The sequence below is a fragment of the Channa argus genome, chromosome 6 (genome assembly GCF_033026475.1).
Source record: "Channa argus isolate prfri chromosome 6, Channa argus male v1.0, whole genome shotgun sequence".
In the NCBI taxonomy this organism is placed as follows: domain Eukaryota; kingdom Metazoa; phylum Chordata; class Actinopteri; order Anabantiformes; family Channidae; genus Channa; species Channa argus.
This window is the reverse complement of record NC_090202.1, coordinates 8,707,666-8,729,609: the sequence shown is the minus strand read 5'-3', so window position 1 is coordinate 8,729,609 and position 21,944 is coordinate 8,707,666. Positions and strand designations below refer to the sequence as shown.

Genomic DNA, 21,944 nt, shown 5'->3' with positions numbered 1-21,944 from the left:
GAGCTTCCTCGTCATGCCTCACTGTACTAACCCATAAGTTCATTCCTTACACATTCCTCTCTATTGCTAAACGTACATGTGTTTGGGCTTGTGCAACACTTGACACTCACAGCCAAGGCGGAGCTTGTGGGGCTGGATTTGTGAGAATAACGTCCCACCACCCGCTGCTACATCTGCACAGCACCACAGGGACAAAATGGGGTGTTAGGAGGGCTGCGAGTGAGTGACGCTGACATGTCAATACACAACACACCAAACTGTGACACGGACAGATGAGTCCACAGTTGTTTTCTAACCTTGACTGTGTTGCTCCCATGGTGAGCGACCTGACTGATTAGTTCACAGCTAATGAAAATGTCTGCGTTGTTTACAACCCTCCACAATGCTCCACCTGACCCGAGTCTTCACTTGCAGAATTATCCGTCTGCGCTCCATGGGAGTGCATTATCATAGAGCCTCACAACACTTTTAAAAGTTAATGAAAAGCAAGGAGCAGCCAAATTTCTCTCAGGGAAAAATGAAATTAACGACACATTCCTACGTGATCTGCATTATGAGCTTTCTCTGGTAAAATAAATTAATTATGAAGACTGCTGAGTACTGGTTAAGACCCCAAGACTTTACAGCAGCTTTGCCTCTTACAGAAGACCGAAAAGCAAGACCTGTAAAAATAAACCTTATTATCCGAATGATAGAAAGCCCCCCTTGGAAGTTATGGCTACCAGGCCACACCTGTGCAGATACTGGCTGTTGACGTCAAAGGACAAAGCTGAAAATATCTATGTTGGGCAAAGCAATGTGACTCAGCATCTTGGGGACTAGATGAGCAAATTGCTGATGTGGTTTAGAGACATAATAAGCCACTCTCTGCTGAGAGACTCACATTGCCCCGTGAAATACTCACAGGTTTAAAAGCAAACAAAAGGGAAGCTTCTGCAGGGATGACACTGGCTGCTCAAATGGGGGAACCAAAACCACCAACGCATTGAGATCATGGCAAGTTGTCATTAGAAAGTTGAAACTATTTTATTAAAACAGCCCTGGTGAGTCATTGTGTTCCCACTGGGCTGCAATCTTGAGTTTGTTCACATAGAGACTTAAATCCTAGTATTACTTTACTTACTCATGGGTTATAACCCAGTGCCAAAATGTATGAGTAGTGCTTTGCTTGTTTCCCCCCCAGTCTCTACAGTAATTCGACATGAAACCGATGCAGTTTTCCAACAGAGGGGAGAGGACTTAAGGACACACAACATTAACAGACTTACTTGTGGCCTAATTCCCATTAAAGCACGCAGTCTATGTATTTCACAGCGCAACGACTGGGGTCACGACTATGAGCAATAGTAAAAGAAATAGTCACATTTCGCCTCAAAACAATCCGCCTCGTTTCTCACAATCTTATCGGGAGATGTATTCATTTTGCAAAAGAGCAGAGAACAACCTACCGACGTGCTCATCAAACGCGCTACACGGTCACCAGTCCCTATCGTGTGTGAAGCAGCCGGTCATCCTGGCTTTGTCGCCTCTCTGGTGCTATAAAAAGCCCGGATTCAGGAACCGGGTGGGTATTCCTCTTCCCAAAGTAGGAGGAAGATCGCTAAGTCGAAGCAGAGTATCCAAGCTGCGATCGCGTTTCAAATCTCGGTCACGGGTCCTTTTCTTGAAGCGGTATTCCGACCGGCGAAGCCTTCCTACAAACGCTGCTTTCAAGATACGGCGGCGTCAGTACACGATCGCCACATCAGCCCGATGAAAATAAAATTGTCATTGAAAGTGTGCGTGTGTGTAGGAGAGAGAAAGACCGAGGGAGAGTGGAAGGTGCTGCAAGACGGCGGACTGGAGCGGTACAGCTGATCCGCTGTAGGATTAACCGGAGCGCAGGCTGGATTTGGCCAACAAAATACATGCAAATTGACAGCTGCACCGAACCTCGCTCCGCAGCCGGGCGGGTGTTTGGGGTGGGGGGGGGCTTTTTGATTTATGTCAGAGTCTACCCTCACAACTCTGCCCGTCGTTCTCTGGGTTGTTGGCGAAGGGCATCAGCGCATACGCCCAGTGCTTGCGTGCATCGAGCGCACTCCAAATGGCATATGTGTACGCATGACAGTTGCATAATTACATCTGTCAGCATCTAGGCTACGATTCGTTTTAATGTAGACTTTGGGTTGGGAAAAAAAAAACATTATTAGGGTTAAAAGTATGTGGATAACGCGCGTGTTTTCTTCAATTTGCAGAGTCATTGAGAGGAAACTCAAATGATGTAATGTTCCCAAAAAAGTCCCAGGAGGAACCTGATTTCCACTCGGCAACAGCGGTGACAGAAACGCCCATAACCACACCAACACACGGCGGATGAAACCCACTACAGCCGAGACCAGACTGACCCCCACTCGACACGCTATTATCGGTCAAAATGAAAAAGTCACAGCTTGCATGAATAAAACCTGACCTGGGAGACGAGCTAAAAGTAGCCTGGGTGCAACATCGGTGCCAGTTAAACGAGCCCATACTCACTGTCATCATCTTTGTAGCTTTCCCTCCTGTCTCAAGACATGGTAAAGTGTAAATCCCGGCTCTTAGACAAACAACGGTGATGGTGCTGACTTGTTTGACAGCAGGCTTATTCTAGGGGCGGGTGGTGGTGGTGGTGGTGGGGCTGGCTTCGCCGGAGAAATTACAGAGAGCCGGTGGATAATTCAGTACAGTCATCGCTGTGAGTAGCCTGTCCACAGTCTGGAGTCTAGAAAAAAATAACATGGATGGCTTTAAAATCCCAGCAGGTCACCGCCGCTTGTCTCCTTTCCTCCCGCACACACTGAGATGCCCAACCAACAGTTGGCAACGTCAGCTGGAAAATGATTAGACTCTGAATAAAGTGCGTCCTCATATATTTTGGGCTTGCGCACGTTTCAGAGCTTCCACTCAACTAGGCGGCCTCTAATCACACAGCTCCTACCCAGAAACAAGACTTCAGACTAAGCGCAAACAAAACACGCTGCCGCTCCAACACTGGCACACGTCTTGTGTTTGTGTCGACTCTCTGTATATAAGCCGGCTCTCTGTCGCAGCCTGCAGCTCCGGGGGAGAAAGTGACGACGACAGAACACAACCAGAGCCCAACCTTCTGCACCCGCTGACCTTGCAAATGGCTGAGAGGGAGAGAGGAAACTGTTCCAGTGAATTATTAAAGATACTTGTGCTGCTCTCAATTTAGAATGTATCCAAAGCCCGTTTTCAATCACACATTTAGAAACGTCAGGGATGTCAAGGAGCTCCTGTCGCCACATCTAATAGGTGGTTTCCCGTGCCTGCCATCTTACACCTGTACACCTGTACCATCTAATGCAACCCAAAGCAACAGACCTGCAACAAGCCAGTCCTGTTTGATGACTACAGAATTCAGTTTGTGTTGACATTGAGCCTAACGCAGATTCCAAATTCTATTAAAAGTAATAATAATAATGATAACATAAATCTGTTTTTCTGTTAAAGCTGCTATAGGCAAAAGCCAAGATGATAACAGATGAGAAAACTTCCACATTATACTAACAGAACGGTACCAGTCTCCAACAGCATTGTGTAAAAGGAGCTAACATTTTTTCCAACTATCTATACCCCATTAAAGACCATCAGCACCACTGACATACTGCCTGGAAGCATTTAGTTTATATGAGGGGATGGAATATTAACCCTCTAATGGGGCACGTACAACACCACCTCAAAAATGACCACAATCGACACTTTCATGACACAATGTCAACAAAAAAATGAACACTATAAACATTACCGTTCTAATATTGGTTTTTATACTGTTTGATTTTGAACCTTTATAGTTACACGGACAGATGAGCCCAATGCTCAAACTATTACTTGGGTAATTGATCGGTCAACTGGCAGAAAATACTAAAACACTGCTGGTCCCAGCTTCTCAAACGTGCAGATTTACTGCTATGATAGTCAATTAAACATTTTTGTGGTCTTGGTCAACATCAGCAACATCAACAACAACATCGACAGCAGATATTTGAGATTTAACGAGCTAAACAATTAAATAAATGCAGGCCCTTTATATATTCCACGCTTTCTTTGACAAAGTGCTAGTGTCGTTTGTATTTATTTAACTGTATTATGCCTATATGCACACGGAAACTGTTTTATTCATAGCACGCACGTGGAGATGGCAGCTGTGGCGGCAGAGCTGAAGTGGGGTTAACACCAACATGGCATGATTTCTTCATGTTGCATTCTGTTTCCTGCAGCAGCAGCTGGTAATTTACATCCTCGGCAATGGAGCAAGTAAAATGCCAGTGATAAACCATTCTCATCCACAGCAGGAGTAAAAGAATTTGTATGATCAGAGTCATGATTCGGGAATCGGATCGGTGTTTCCTGAGTGCTACGCCAAACATTTTGAAACCACGTTGTACTCCAGCAGTGTGGCTTGGAATCTCTCATGGAGTCACAACTTTCTCTGCTATGTACGACCAGCTGGGTGCAACCTAGATTTGTTGAGCTGTAGTGTTTGAAAAGACGGGAGCTGTCTTCAGATATGGCGAGTTAAATGTATAATAGCAGCACAAAGGAGCTCGTCCATGCAATAACAGAGCAGCACTTCAAAAACCCCTGACTAAGCCTCGCCTCACACTACAGCAGGGACAGCACTAGTGGGCATCTCCCCAAAGAGGAGCCAGCAGGAGTCCAGCATATTTCTACCCCTCCCTCTACTGCTTTCAACTCTCTTATCAGTGCTTCCACTCCTCCCTCCCGCCTTTGCTCCACAATTCCCCAAACATTAATAGGTCATAGTGAAGCAAAGCGAGGAGTTGTAGAGTTAACTGAATGACTTTAAAGAGGATAAGCTACGTCTGGAGGGTTTATCTTGGAGAAAATGTGAGCACTATAAGTTCATATGCTCACCAGGTAATTACCATATCATTAACTTGTCGACAGGAGGACAAATTTGTTTAGGTCACTCTTGCACGCAAACTGGCGCGCACTCACTTTAGATTTCTTTGAAGTTTCCATTCCTGGCAGCGTGAAAGATTTTCAAAACAGTTTTGATCTGGCATCCTTCCCTTCAGTGAGTAGCTTGACAAAACAATAAAAGCAACAACACGCTCAGAATCAAGAGGGCCAGATGAAGATGTCTACGATCTGTCACATCAAAGCACACCTACGTCTTCATCACACCTAGAAGAAGTGATTTGTAGCGTACTTCTGATTGAGCGGGTGGTCAACCAAAGTTCACCCTGCAACATGAAGGGGTTGTTCCCCCCACTCTACTAAGAAGCAGGGGTGCGGTGCCTGTCAAACTGCCATTCGCGCAGGATTTACCAATCACCAAGAGGCACAAGCATGTAGAAAAACAGCCCGGTCTAGATCTACAGTATCTGGGAAAGCTTTGCTCTATCTGTCCGCCTAACAGTCAATCCACAGCAGCTATCTTGCAGGAATCACTGAAGGCCCATTACTGACGGAGAGATAAGGCCGGGGAGAAGAATGCCCCTCAGATAATGCCAAAAAGTTGGGGAATATCTTCCTCTGCTTATGTGTCTCACAGGCGTTTAAAAAAACAGGGAGATCCTGACAGTTGGTGAGAAATTGAAACTGTCTCTGCCTTGTCAGGAACTCACCAACTCGAACGGAGAGACACCGAAAGTGACCTTGGAGGATTCTCTCCCTTTTCTTTTTAACACACTCCCACTCTTTTCAGGGACCGTGGGGAGGAGCTCACCTTGAAACAAGACTGGGCCCGAACCAGATGACAGAAAATGAAGCATTAGAAACCTGACTATGGTACAAGGCCAGACCTACAGATGGGAGATGTCCTGCCTGGTTATGATAGAAACACAAGGCCACAGGAGGCCAGAGAATAGACTCAACACCAAGGTCTGTCACTGTGTTGAGCCTTTTTCAGATAAAGAGGACCCAATTCTGGCTGTCATATAGGAAATTTTTCCACTTTGCCGCCACTTTGCTTTAATGTATCCTCATCAACACTTGCACCAAATAAATGACTATTACCTAATGTCAAGAAAAACCCTGTGGACTAAGCCCCGAGGAAGTGATGCCTTCATGTGATGGTAGATGGACAATTGTAAACCTTCACCAAACTATTATTGTATTTATATTTATGTTACTCTGAGGAAAACAATTGCATTTTCTAAGATAAATGTACACTTTTTAGTGTTTTAGATTTGTTTTGGAAAATCAACAACAAATACTGTCTCTGCATATGGCCCTGCCACAGACTGGCAATCTGTACAGGGTGTACCAGCAGTATCAGCTCCTGCCCCTATGTGACTCGAAATCAGAATAAGCAGTTCATAAGCAAAGTTCCTATGAAAATCCAATATTTTTCAGCTATCCAATATAGTATGCTCATGGATTTGCAGCTTTGCCCTAATTGAGCTAATAGACCCAAAGTTGTTGTAGAAGAGAATCCACAGAGTAAGCATCTAAATTTTGACAAATGCATATTGTCTGTCATGAAAGCCTAACCCTTGGACATATACACTTTTAAACCTTTACCCACAATTGCTGTATACAAAGTGCCACACAAAGCAGTTTGTGCTTTAAGAGAGCAGCAGCGGCGGCAGCAGCAGCAGCAGCAGGTTATAGACTGGGTGATGATAAATAGAGATGTCAGATGGCCACAATAGAAGTCGAATCCCTAACTGGCCGACTGACCTGCCGCTCTAAATAGAATGGGTGACCAAACTCTTGAGACGGCCCATCAATCTACTTCCCAAACACAATGATGATTTACTCTAGTCAAATCACGTGCTGAGTGAAGAGGAGGAACAAAGAGAAGCGTGCGCGAATTTCTGGGTTTTCTTTATTTCCTGGGCAACTACAAGCACGTTTGTGTGTGTGTGTTTGTACACAACGATCATGTGTGTGCACATTCATGTTTTAATGTGCTACAATGCTCAGCTGTGTGCCATCGTATTTTTTGTTATAGTGTTTATACAATCCGATGAACCCCAACACCTGTATCGGATTGTGCCAGTAATACCTGGCTCTAATATTGATTTATCTTCCATTTCATACTGTATGCCCCGCCAACAATTTCACATGCTAACCAAGTGTGAAATGAATTGTGAGAGCAACATCTTGTCCAATGTATGTATACAAGCACTCGCAACTATTAGATTCATTTGAATGGGAAGCACGTCGGGTTCCCGTGGGGTGTGCTTTTTGCCCAACAAGGACGGAATCAGAATTATCAAATTTGTTTAATCTGGCTCGGTTTATAGAGGAGCACATAGAGAGCAGCATTTCAGCTTAGCATTCATCAGGAAGTCTTAACTCTAAACTAGCAATTATAGAAACGACCAGAATCTGTACATATGGCCATAACCATAAAGAAAGTGAGGGTGGGAAACAAAATGCAATGAATGTGATAAAGGAGGACGCAGTAGTATTACTGAGGGGGAGGAGAAAGAGAATTACAGTGATGTAGAAGTTGAGGAAGATGAGAATGTTGCTAATGATAATGTTGACAATCACAGCAGAAATTGGAATGATTGCTGCCATGCTTGTACTGATGAAAATAATGATGGTTCCTGAGATGATGGATACAAGTGAGGGGATGATCGTGTTGACAGGCATAATTATTCAAAATCAATATAACATAGTCTGGCTTCATCTAAACAAATCGCTCAACACAGAAATGAAAAAGCATTTTTCTGAAACAGTTAGGAGCTGAGAAACCTGTAAGAAAAAAGTTAAATCCAATCAAAGACCTCTATGCCACAGGGGGATGAGGGGAGGCCAGGCTGGAACCAGCAGAGTTGTTAAAAGTTATGGCCTCAGCGACTGGCAGGAGATCTTAATCGCCTGCAAGAGTGGAGGGCTGAGACCAACTCCAGACCATTTAGTGCACGGCACACTAATGCTAGAGAGGGAAAAAAAAAAGGCGAAGCTTTGTAATCTGTTCAATTAGGCCAGTCTGGAGAGGCATCCTGTGGGGCTGAGGACACATTCAGGACCGTGTGCTGTGTCTGACCATTTTCATCAATCTCAAGAGAGTCACCTAAAGGTTTCTATGATGGTCATGGTGCAACATTTTCTAATGTTTGTCCATTTTGTTTTTAAATTTCCACATCTCTAACGCACAAGATCAATTTTAGGTCAGACATTGTTTTTCTCCTACTTTCATTTGTGTCTGTATCTCCTCTTTTGCTCTTTCTGCAACGCGGCAGAAAACCTCAGCAGCTGTTAAAGACTCATATATAGAGACGGAGACTTTCGGAGTGTGTCAGGTCCCAATCCCCAGCCTCTCCCTCTCTACCGCCTGCCTGGCTTCCCTCCACGATTGTTCCTGTGCCCTGTCAGCAGTACAGCCAGGCAGAGATATGCATCCACCCTGCCCTGTGCTTAGCTCTGTGCCGTGCAGTGCGCAGATGTCCACACAATTTACTGCCCACACCAAATTGGATCACTTCTCTGGTGTTTTGTGCAGGCCTCGCACCTGCTGTCTCTCATAAATGACTAAACATCAAGAGATTGGGGTGGAAGAGTGAGGGGAGGCAGCACGAGTTGATTTAGAGAGCAAATTAAACCAGGAAGGAATGAATGAGATAGAAAAAGAAAAGGAAAAGGTTGATGGCTGATATGAAAAAGCTAGACGGCAAAGAGTATCCCTCAGCGCACGTGGTTGTTAGTAGAAAATAGGGCATTGAAATCACGCTGCAATCTGCAGGTTTCAGAATCCGTGCAGGAACAACAAGGCCACAGATGACCTACGGTTGGCACAGTCTCACCTCGGAGGCCGCCATGAAGTTCCCTGGGTCACCGGAGTGAGTGAGTGACAGCGTCATTTTATACCTGAGCTGATGATGCATTGCAATAACAGGAGAAAATAATGTGTGGGTCCGTGTTTTATTGTAACACGTGCGCATGTGGACCCTAACAGACCACTGCAAGAGGTGGCACATGGTCTAGATCAATTATTGATCCTTCCTGGACTGCCAGGTGTGGACTACTACAGCATCGCACTCAGATGTGCTCTCGTAATTTATCATGGCAGAAGAGGGAAGAGTGGAAGCCTAAGCAGCAACAGTGTGACTGTAGCTGGCGTATTGTGTCGTGAGGTCGAAGCAGAGCAGTCTGTCACGGTCAAAGTCTCTTGGTAGTTCTGCAAGACCCCGAATCTTTTTTCAGACCTTCTGCAAGGGTACTACAAATTCTAATCTCTAGCTTGAAAGCTGGATCAACAAAAAGCCAAACACGCCATCCTGATCTCTCTGGCACTGGACTTAAAAGAATATACGCTATTAACAGCGTTGTTTCCAGGGATACTGCTGCTGTAAATACTGTGAGCATCAGTGTACATAATCTTCATATTGCATATAATACAAACTTTAGCCTTTACATTCAGCATAACACACGTGAATGTGTACATTTACACACATCTATTAAATACCGGTGAACACATGCACATTACAAAGGTCCACGAAATCGTTCCTTTTGTTACCTAAACCATGAACTTTTAACCATTTGAGTTAAAAATCTCCATGTTAACGTGGATCTTTGGTTTACCGTCTGTTGTCTTTATCGAATATGTATTTGATTTGACTCAGTTATGCTGTGTATGGTAAAACTCATGAGCAGTCTGTAACTTAGCAACATTTACATTCAGGTGGGTGTTTGGACTGTATGTGTACAATCTGCTCTGCAGTCTCTTTGTTTATCGGTGTTTCCCACTGACTGACAGCTGAATGTTCATCAACAGCCAGTTTTAGCTCAATTTCACATGTAAACTCATTACTGCATGGGTGTATTGCTGTACTTACATTTTCTCAGTAGTTCTTTGCTGTTGTTTTCTTATTATTAATATTATTTATTTTTTTATTTTAGTAACCCGAATCCTTAAAGGAGGGAATTGTCATTATGACAATGTTACTTTGGAAATTACTCTTTAATAATATTCCTGACTTGTTTTTGTCATTTTCTTTTTACTTTTGCTGTAGCAATATCTGTCTCTAACAGAGGTGAAGTTTAATTTTCCTCTTATCTTTTCAATTGCATTGCTTTTCCTCTTCCACTATGGAAGTTTTCTATGGTGAGTATCAGTGCTGTTTATATATTTTCAGTGAATAGCCTATTTAATTGTTTCTTCAGTTCCTAAAAGCATGCAAATCAAAATAATTACCCCCGGTCTAATAATGTGCACAAACCCATTTACTGTTCCCCTGTTCTTTGTCCCCAAATGCAGAACTAACTATACAGTAATTTCCTTTCCAACTACCACTTTTGCTGCCATACAGTAGAACTAGACCAATTTTCTTCCTGTTACACCCTATTCTGAAAATCGTCCATGGTTAGGTCATTTGCTCTCCAACAAGTGCAGTCCCCCACAAGATGAAGGTTCAGCTTTATATATCTTTACTGACGTTATAAGTTCTACATTCCTGCATCTTTGATATACAGTCCCCACAATCTTGAGTTCAAATAAAAAGTCCAATTTTATTTGCTGCTCTTCATATCACTTATGTAGTCCATTACTCTGTAAATTATGACCGTCACAGGCTTTCAGATTTTAGCATTTAACAACCTTTTTTTTTCCTACAGAGGGTCATAAAGAATAAAGACACCACCCCATAGTCAATGGTCCCTGCCACCATTACATAGCTATCATGCAGCATTCAACATTGCCGCACATTCAGTTAATGTTGTTTCCTCAAATGTTTGTCTCTGTATATGATCAGCTGAATTTCTTTGCTTGCAGGAGTCTGTGAGTGATAAAAACCTAACTGATTGACCCGAACTTTATTGCAGCATGTTTCCACTTCCCATTTCAGTGTAGATAGAAGACACATCCAGTAGAGATTAGCTAAATAATGAAGCAAACGAGGAGACAGTAGAGGAAATGAGATCAGATTATAACAGTTTAAATCATAATAGCCTACTTTTTCAAGTGGATTATAAAATACAACAGTGATGATTAGAGCTAATCCATGACCACTGAACATAGATAATGAAGGAATCAGAAGATAAAGCAGTGGGTTTGTATGAAATAATGCTTTGGAGATGCTTTGGTTTCCGTAATTACAGCTGTCATGTGTTAATAAAACTATTCTGAGGAGACCAGGGTAAACATCAGACACGCCAGCACTGGCTTGGTCATAACAGGTCTGCCTTGTTAAATAATGTCATAATATAATAATTTCCAGGGCGAATCATCAGAGAGCCCCCGTGATTAAGCACATCTGAAATATTTGGGATTCTAATGGTGCCGGCCAGAGCAGTGTCCAGGTTTTTATTCCTTTGAAATAAAACAAATTGATACAATGCACCTGCAGAAAAACGTACTCGGGAGGCTCGAACCTTTTCTCCACTGAAAAGCCATTACTATATGTACAAAAGGCAATCGAGTCCGAACCACGGAGAGAGCCATAATGGTAAGCAGCCGCTCTAGCAGAGATCCATGCCCTGTCAGAGCCAGAGCCAAAAGGCCCTGGATCTGAAGAGAGAGGATGTTACCGCAGCCATTCTGGCACAGAATAAACCTGGAGGGGGCCTTATCACCTTTATTGTGATGAGCTCTACCGCTCTCCAAACTACTCACGTGCGCCCTTTCATTTGTCACATCCATCCGTCATCAGAACTTCTCAATAAAGCACTTGTGTGTCTTGTTTTTTTCATCCTCACTGGCCTGAATCGTCTCTCTTTCTACTCTTTTGTATTCTACATTCACCATTTCTCATCATCTCTCTCCTCCAGGCTCTATGCACCATCTCTGATGCTCTATGCAGCATCACAAATGGTCGGTGAAGAGCCTGGGAGGTTAAATAGACATGAGGGCATCAAGCCCACAGCTCCCTGGCAGGGAAAGAGCGATAGAGAGCGAGAAGAAGAGGGAGGGAGACGGGGATCATCAGCACAATATTGAGAAAACCACTCTGACAAAAGAAACCAGACAACAAATGGACCTTGCAATAAAGTGTGTTGAATCATTCAGAAGCTAAAGAACAGGGCAGCAAGTCAATACAGAAGCGGATATGCGAATAGCAGGACTGCACTTGTCTTTGTGTGTGTATCATGCTACACTTACCTCATTTGTTTGCCAGCTCAGAAAAATAAATGCAACGAATGCAAAAGCGTTTGCAGCAATTAAATGGATTCTGGTTGTTCTACTTTGCTGAGGAGAAAAAGCAGGTCACTGAGAGTTTACGTGCAGTGTCACCTGAAGGGAGGATTAAACTGTGAGTTTATTTACATTTGAAAGCAGCGATTGTTCATCACTGAATAAACTGAGGTATATATATTTGCATTTGTGTATGTATGTAGGAGGGTGAGATTAGGTAGGAGGTGAGGACAGCACAAGGATGAGTTGGTTTTATGTAAACATAGTCCAGTTTTAATGTCCACTAAACTTTTTAGTAGCCCCCCCCCCCTTGTGGAACAGGATTTTCAGACCACTTTGATCCTTTGAATGTGTCAATTTTCCCTGCTTACCGTATCCTATACCTCTCTCCTCATCTTCCCATCTTCTTTCACCTGAGGTCTACTCATCCATGTTATCGCAGAGCTGGCAGCAGTGGGAGGCTGCAGAAGAACTGTTATGCCCAAAATGCTCCCCCAGTGCCATCCAACACTCCATCTCCATTTTTACTGCCATCGCTCCACAGCTGTCCTCCTCCCTCTTTACTGTAACCATTATGCCATTATCTCTTCCCTGCATCCAATATGTGTGTGCTAAGACAAATGATTTCCTCTCCTGTCCTCTCTGCATATAGTGAGAGGCTGTGGCTGTGTTCTGTGAGTTGGAGAATCTCAGTGTTAAGAAGAAAGGACTTCAAACAGGTGTGACGAGTTTGCATTTCTCCTACAACCAACTGGCTCCTTCCTCTCCAGCAGAACCAGAAATGCTGCAACTAAATCCAAAAAACCTGCATTCTCACCCACTGTTGACTCCTCACTACATTTCAGGCCAAATCCCATAAATGCATGTGTGCCAACCACCCAGTTTTTCAATCCTATTCAACACTTAGACAAGTATCTGCGACTTGGTACGAGTTGACATGCCATCACAAGAAATCCGTTTGAGTGACCATGAACAAACAAGCTTGCAGATTTGTGCAGATAGTTTGTATTTAAGAGCTTTCTATGTTCATTCGTGTAAATTCAACAGGTGTAAAGCTTTTAGGAGAGTAAAATGCAAATCTAAGTGTATGGTAATCAATGATTATCCTCTTAATCAGTCATACTACTAAAGCAGCTGTGATAACCTTTCACCTGTTTTTGGCACTTTTTCCATTTGCAGAGAAAATGCTCAAATATTGAAATGTTTTTTATGCTTGGCAGAGGTGGAAAAAATCTCATATTTATAAAAGCAAAATGGGACAAAAGTGTAATGGAAATAAGCTTGGTGAATAAATCATGGGATACATGAAGCATATCAAGCAATTCCACAGAAACTTCCCCTTCAGTGGACAAAAACATTGAGGCACATGAAAAACACCAGGTCTGTGTGCATTAATGATAATAAATGAAACAAATATCTCTTTCAACATGTTTTAATGTAATTATCTCATTGAGCCTTTGTATTCTGCAGTGGTCTGATGGACCCACTGAGAATTGTAGTGGATGAACATTATGTTGCATTTTCTTTTTGTCTGAAAATTAGTTTAGCTTTTCCTACATTTAAGTACCAAAAGGAACCTGTGGCTAGTTTATTGATAACTGTGAATCATAAGCTGTGTTGTAAAGTGTTTCACTAATTTGCAGTAAACACGGATCAAAAAAGTGCACAGTTCGCTGTGAGAGCAGTACATTTGGGATTTTTCACACTGTAAAGCGATTTAGTCTTCTGCAGGTTCAGAGATGTGTGCTACAAACAGATGGCAAAACAACTATGGTGCCAAAGGCAAATGATTGAGCTTTTAAAGTTGAATTTATTACCTTTTCAATGCAAGAAAGTGAGCTGCACAATAACCACTTGCTGAGTTATTTAATCTGTGGTAAAATAAAATGAAAGAAATAAAAGTTGAACTAAAGATGTAAGCGTGATTATAGGGAGGAACAAAGGGAATAGAGAGGAGTCCAAATGAAAAACGAAATATGCAGCACTGTCTCAAATGCATGTTCATAAACTCTATCTAAAGTTCATGAACTTTTGTGTGTGTGTGTCTCTGGATGTATTTGGAGATTATCTCATAGTGAGAAAATAACAGCACATTGACTTTTTGAAAAAAAAAATACAGCTGTGTGTATGTGTGTATGTTGTAACCCCATAATGTGTAGACATGTGTAGACAAACACATGCATAGTTCTGCACAAAAGCTGAGTTCTGTAAGTGAAACTGCAAATTTTGTGATACATAATCCTGCGATGACAACTCAGTGAGAGTAAGAAGAATATATAGAAGCTTTAGTAACAGTTAAAGATGGATGTAGCAAAAATGTAAAAGCAAGATGCAGCCATGCATGCAGAAAATAGAAAGAGGTTGACAAAGTGAAAAAAAAAAGTACATTAGAAAAGAAAAATGCAAGCGGAGGGTGTTTTAGAAGTGTACAGCAGAGGTGGGGTAGAGGGAGGCAGAGGGTGGAGAAGAGGAATGAGTTTTGAACTATCTCCAGCATCCCGGCGGAGTGTGAACAAGGTGAAGTCATCTCTTGGGGATATGGGCCTGAATTCTAATCACAACAAAAAGGTCAACAGAGTAATCCCTGTCCGCTGAAATGTCACCGTTGCCCTGCTCTGACTGGGTTCCCCACTCACAGCATCACAACAACGAGCTATCGATCACACGCTAATTAGGAATGGATGAGGCCTCCTGTATGGTGCACTGGATGAAAGAGACATGTGGACAAAACTGCACACACGTAAACAACAGAGTTTAAATGTACACATGCTTGTTTGTCTTACATGCACTTTTCTGGGACAGGGAGGCAGGCGAGTAATTGAGCATGACATAAGAGGAAAAGGAAATGGGCTTGCAAGACAAATGGACTGCCGAACGCAGCTCCATTAGAATGTCCCCCTGTCCACACGTACAAACGTAGTAGACAGTGGAGGAACATCACAGCCTTTTATTTGGATCAGTGGTGCTCCTGGGAAAGATAAGTGTGTAACAAACTAATTTACAGAAGTGAGAAATGGTGATTATGGAATTTCATCAGACTTTGATTAGACAAGGAACGTGAGAGTGCAATCTGCCGACCTCAGCTCGACATGCTCGTTGGAAACTGTAAACTACAGGAAAGGAAATTTTTATGTATAAATTTGTGACCAGTATCTTCTTACATGAGCCTCATCTGCAGCGACTCTGAAGAAGAAATCATTCAGAGCTGTGGCAAATTTAAAACATCTTGTTAGTGCAGTTGTAGAATTTTAAGCTCTATGAGGTGACGCTTTCACGAAATGCACCCTGTAGTGAATGTTTTACAGGCTTGTAGTTAAAAAAAAAAACCACACATTTATTGTGACACAGAACGTTTCAGGAAATTCAAATCGGAAACTATTTATAGTAAAATAACTATAAGGGACCACCCTAGTAATTAACTGCAATGACCTAATACATCCTGGAAAATATGAAGTACAACTGCCCAGATATAAACACACACACACACACACACACAGTCACACAAACCAACAGTAAAAAGGGCCAGAGAAACAAATTATGTTGTGCCATCTTGGTTCAACCAATCCATAAATTACATCTACACAGAAGTGACAGCCACAGTAACCTTAACCCTTACTAACAAAGGCTGGGACTGCATCATCCCTGCCGGTATGTGTGTGTGTGTGTGCTCGTGTGTACTGTAACCTGTGTGGAAAAACACGTGAAACACTCTGCTCAGGAGGTCTTGACAGATAGACAAGAACTGAAGAAGGAAATGACAGCAAGTCGGAGGAAATGCCTGGAGAGAAGGAGCACATTCAAAAGAGGCAGGCAGGAAAGGAGAAGTCAGAAGAGAAGAACGGATTTTGAAAGGAAAGAATGAAAGGAAGTAAGTAAAAATTATAGAAGAACGTTATGTTGTATACACAGACATAAATTAACATAAGAACGAGCCGCAGCACTTTTAAAGCAAGGGGCATAATGAGTCTTAATTTGCACTGAGGCTATATTCACGTCAGCATTATAGTATTCCATATGAAGCCGTGATTGATGAGCCCGGCTGTGGTGACATTATTAAACTCATTAGAATTTTAACTACTTGCTTTGGTCAGAAGTGCAAAGGGAAGGAAAAAGATGCTAATGTAATGCAAAGGTGTTACACAGTCGTAAGTTTGATTCACTCGGGCGACACATTTTCATCGAGGAAAGCGAGTTAAAATGTAAACTCATACTGACACTGGGTAGAAACACAATGTGCTAGATTTTGATTGTATCATCGATGTTTACGTTATTCCCAATACGGCTTCATCTTTCACCTCTATTCTTCTGTCTCTCCTATTTTCAGTCAATTACTCTGAGCACGGCTTTATTATATACTGTGTACCGTACAGGCTACCTGTCTGCTGACTAAGCCACGCATTATCTAGGCATCCACAGAGGATCACAAACAGCAGCTTATTGCTCATAAAATGCAGCCAGGATTTAACCCCCCCCCCCACCACACACACACACACACACACACACACACACATACAGACACGCACACACACATGCACACCTACCTACGCAGGACCTGATTTTCATTCAATTATCGGCACGTCTTTGCAATCTAAAACAGCTTAGAGATAGACGGAGCCCTGTAAAAATGAGCTGTGAAATCTGGCTCGCCTTAACCGTGAGAAACAAAAAAAGCGGTGGCAATCCTCCTAACACTGAGCACAATTACACCACCTCTGCCTGCCTCTGCTGCTCTCAGACAAATGGATAGGTAGATTAGTTTCGCACTTGACTGGTTTTGTCTGACAGCTCCAGCCCGTCCCCATGTCAAATGCCGGCGACAAGGCCACCACCTCCCCAGGTCTGGTCACAGCCAGACACACTCATGTGCTCTGCTGCAGGGTCTCTAACTGTCATCCTGCCTTCTGCTCGCTGCAAACTGGCAGACCCATAGATGGATCCATGAGGGAAACATAGATGGCACAAAGGCACTATGAAGACATAAGGGATGAGAAGAAGGTTATTTGTCAGGGAGCATGCAGTGATGGATGAGAAGATGGATTGGTGGTGTGTGGAGATAGGGACCGGCAAATTCAAGGGAGCAGTAGGAGATGTGGATAAAATGTTTTGTTCAAAGTATATGCATAACAAAGAGAGGGAGTGAGGGATTCTGTCAAATGTTGTGAGATCATCTAACACATCTTGGCATCAATAGCCAGCAGCAAAATGTTGTGATGATTTATTGTTGCAAAATAATTTGCTAAAGATTGTGTGCAGTCTACCTGGTTTAAACAATTTGCAGCCCATTTCACCACATTGACTGCAGTGGTTTGGAGAAGCTTTAAATGCGCAACCACTTCAAAAACACCAAAAAGACAATATGAGAAAATACAGACAGGTAATTAAATTAGGAAACAAAGAAAAAAAGGGACTTCACTTTCATACACAGCCTGAAGGCTCACTGAGGAGCTCATCACTGCCATCATCACCAAAACCTTATTTCTGATTTGCTGCACCATCTTAACACTAAGACAACCAATTCCATCCTTTAATACTCTTAAATCACAACATTGATTTATTTATTTTCGTATACACAGGTTGAGGTGCAATAATGACAAAGGAAATTGAAGACACCTGCGTGGATGTATGGAAAGAGAAATATAGCAAGGCACTGATTTCAGGCAGAATAAAGGGGTTGATGGCTGCATAGCAGAAAGGGCTCGAGATTAGATGACTACAATAGAGCCAGTGAAAGGAACGACAGTGAACCTCATGACCTAAAAACTATGCAATTTAAAAGCATACACTGTGTGCCATGGGTATTTATGTTGGTGTGTCTGCCTCAGCCCCAGTGCAGACAGGTGTAGCTGCAGCCCGATAAAGCCCACTGGCTAGAGTTTCAGGGTCTCGTCTCCATGGCTAAGAATAGTCAGCCATGTGTCTGAAGCAGCAACTCGCAGAGTCTTTCAGCTCACACATGCTAGATGACCTCAGCTTATGCAGGAGGATCTTGTGGCATTAGCTATGTGTAAACAAGGCTTTGTTTATATGCACCTCACACACAGATGCGTCACATGTCGAAGTCGTCTTTGGCCATTCTACAGCTAGATCTCTTCCCAGCTCCCATTTTACTCTTTAGGCCTATACTGTATGTACCTCTCCTCTTGCTCCTACAGCAGGATCCACAGCTCCCCGCCCCCCTGGGGACAACAGGCTGCTGGGTTGTCAGGCTGCACAGCCCTCAGAGATGGGAGGGATGACAACGTATGTCCCCTTGGGAATCGGCGAGAAACAGAACAAGAGATAAGAGAGCAGAATGGAGGGATGGAGAAGAAGAGAAAGAGACAAGAGAGAGCAGAGAGTTACAGTGTGTGAAGTGATTTAACCCTACAAAGTAATACAGAATGTGAGTGGAGACAGAAAGGAAGAGTCCTAAACCTATCTCCCCCTGCCGTAATTCCCCTTTTCTCAAAGTGATATATTCTCTGCCTGTCCCTGTGGATATGCAGCACACACAAGTTATATCGTTCACTTTAATACTATCTCTACTACAATTCCCAGATGAGAAAAAGGACAATGAAACTTCATAGAGTGAAGAGAAAAGAGTTTCTCTCTGCCATGTTGTCATAGGCTAAATGTATTGTATAGGGCCTAAAGGCTCAGTTAAATATACAGAGACAGATGCCACAGGGAAACACAATGGGGCACATTTTGGAGAAAAAGCTACAATCAGAATATAAATGAAACAGCTCAATCACATCTCAGAATTGTTCCCAATGTTCAGTTAAATGAAATCATTTTGCAGAGGAAATCTCAAAAATGAAAACAACCCAGTACCAACATCCAAAAGCCGGGTCACAAGGTCCACATTTCAAAATCCAACTCAACATCAGAGGCAGTGAAGAAATCCAAATTAAAGACTGAACGCAAAAGATAATTGTGCATAATCATATACTAACACGCACCCTCTCACTCAGAAATTCTACTAATTTAACAGCAAATAAGGGGAACACAAGCATGTTCCAGAAATCATGTGAATATTTACAGTGTGTGTCAGTTCATCCGTGTTGCGTGTGTGTGTCATTAGCCTCCAGCTTCAATGCTGGCCGGCCTCGCTCTGGGGCCCATCTGTGTAACCATAGTGATTGAGCAGTCTCCATCTCTGTGTGTTAATCTACTCTTCCCTGTGGACTGCAATGTGTGTGTCTATGTGTGTGTGACTTTCCATAGGCAACAGCACACAGGTTGGTGGTGCATTCATTATAGGAGCTCATTAATTTCTCTTAAGCTGCTGCCGGCTAACACCCACAGTCTGGAGGATACGTTAGAAAAGTGGTGTGTGTACAGTATGTTGGTCTGTGTGAGTCCGTGTGCGGTTATCGGTAGGTCACACGTCGGAGGTGTGTGAAGAGAGCAGGATGACTAGGTAAACTGAGTCTGAGCGACATGACATGTAAACATAAGCACATACACAAACACACACACACACATATGCATACACTCATTCTCTTTTAGTCACTTTGAGTGTCAGTCAGCCCCTTTCTAAATGTATGTGTGTGTGTGTCCATATGCATATGCTAGATAAGGTTGTGAAATAATTATAACTATTTGCCATTTCTTGGGTAGCTTATGCACAATGGCACATCAGGAAAATTGCTTTAGATGTGTGTTACTACATATACACTAAATGTATACATACACACACATACACACACACACACGCACATACACACACACACCCTGTGTGTGTGCATGCTCTCAGTCTCTGCCCTCTGCCAACAAGGCTCCTCTATCAGTGTCGTGTAATTTCAGATTGACTCTTCTCTGCAGTGTAACTATCTGATCAGCAGCACTGTGAAGACTCCACTCAAAAGTATTTCCTCTGTGTTACAGTGCAAGACGGTGGAGGCGTCTGCGTGAAACCTGATGGTGTCAGTCTGTGACAGTACATTTGAGGATGAAATAAAAGAGGTAGAAGAGAAGGAAGAAGGACAATACACCGTGTGTCATGCTTAATGAGCAGGTGCATTTTTCGTTTTCCTACCTGAAGACTGTCTTTAACTGTGAGGATGACAGCCAGTGTTAGTCTTCTAACACACACTCTAGTCCACTACTTAACTATGATTCAGAAAGGGTAGCCCACCTGCAGAGCACCTTCAACAGTAAAGACAATGAGCACAGACTCTTGTACGGATTCTACTTGCTAATCCCTGCATTTCTCTTCAACCAATTGCAAGCTTCCTTCCTTGTCTATGTCCTCATTATTTGCAGTTCTTCCAGAACAATGTCTCTACTTCACTTCCCACACGCCATTCCGAGAAGTCCCACCCCTTTACTCCTCCATAGAGGTCTGTAACTGGAAAATGATGGACGGATCTGCAAGTCTCTAGGTACTATGCCTGGAGATTGGTATGCCAGAGATACCTGTCAGGCAAAACACATTCTGCCCATCCATTCCTCATTTACATCCAATTACACATGCACATGAATGTTTGTGCACGTACATGCTGAAATGTGCCTGCATGTATGTGCACAGCTTGACATACAGCCCGACGTACAAGAAAGAACATGATGTCTCTCTCACTCTCACACAAACGCAAGCTGATGCAGTATAAAAAGCCCCTGTGTGTGTTAATGTCTGTGGATAAGTTTCTTTGACAGGTTGCAGAACTAGCAACTATGTCTGAGACAAATCATAACTCTGCATGCCAGGTCTTTCAGTCAAAAACTAATAAGAGATTCTGAGATGGAGGTGGCTCGGGAGAGAGGCAGACAGAGGAGAGAGAAATCAAGGCAATAAAAAGGGGAGGCAAAGAAAAAGATATAAAACAGAAAGAAAACATAGAGAATATATAGCATTTATCAACCGTACAATGAAAGATGACATACAGCCCAACAGAAATTCTGTTCAACTGTTCACATGAGGCCCAGGAAGCTGAGAAAAGCAGGCTGCTGGAACTGCCTGACAAATCAGTCATCCTTAGACCACAGGGATGGGACCTCAGTGGTGTAACCCTGAGAGGTGGCCAACAAACTGCCTGACGTATCAGTCATCCAAGTCCTATGGGACATGAGCTGTACAGGACGAAGCAGGTGGCTGAAAGGCATAAACTGGCAGGTTCAGTACATGTGGAGAAGTCACCAGAAAACGCCTAAACCTCTGCAGAAAAGGGAGGCTCGACCCTTAACTTTAACCCAAAAACACAGAGACGCAGACACAGAAAACAGAGACAGTTATCCTTCTATTCATCCATGTAAAATTTAAGAAACACACTCAAACGTATATACAGTCTAAAGGCAAACAAATTCTCACTGGTCCACATAAGGACATATAAAATGTGTGCAGGCAGATGGCCATATGCTTCTGGGCTCTTCTAAGACAGAGGACTCATGGGAAATTAAATATCAGTAATCTCTCTACTTGTTCACATCAAACTCCCGTGGCACAAGTTTTAATATGGTTGTGCATTTATGAGTGTGAAAAAAAAACAAATTGAAGAGAAGGACAAAAAGAAAAAGAAACTATCTGAGGATGCATGTATACTGTGTGAGTGCACATGAATATGTATTGTACTAACAGATGGGCTGGATGCAGTGTCAGTGGGTGCACACTGTGATTTGACAATGAGAAGCACACATTTAAGGGAATATGAATTTGCATACCACTGACACATCCAGACCAATGTACGAGTTTGTCTCAAGCTCAGAGGCAAAACATCCGTTTGAAAAGCTGAACAGATAAAAAGAACCGCAGTAGCTTTAAGTGTTCTTCCCTCCCTCCCTCCTTCCTTTCTTTCACGGGTCACAAACTTGAACTATTCAAACAGTTGGAGTTGTAGAGTTATGCTCCACAATAGCAGGTTTCTTGCTC

At 42.9% G+C, this 21,944-nt stretch overlaps 1 protein-coding gene across 3 annotated transcripts in view; it reads right to left on the bottom strand.

The window, feature by feature from the left end:
- Positions 1 to 21,944, bottom strand: part of schip1 (schwannomin interacting protein 1) — a 199,827-nt gene that overhangs the window by 36,761 nt on the left and 141,122 nt on the right. Inside the window, exon 1 of one of the 3 annotated variants that reach the window (XM_067506911.1) lies at positions 2,518 to 3,035. The exons of 1 other annotated variant lie outside the window; for it this stretch is intronic. In XM_067506911.1, coding sequence (XP_067363012.1) covers positions 2,518 to 2,526 — 9 coding nt within the window. In that variant the 5' untranslated portion in view covers positions 2,527 to 3,035. Of the gene's footprint in view, positions 1 to 1,448; positions 2,141 to 2,517; positions 3,036 to 21,944 lie in introns of those variants that run through there. One more of the 3 variants, XM_067506910.1, reaches the window with a different exon arrangement.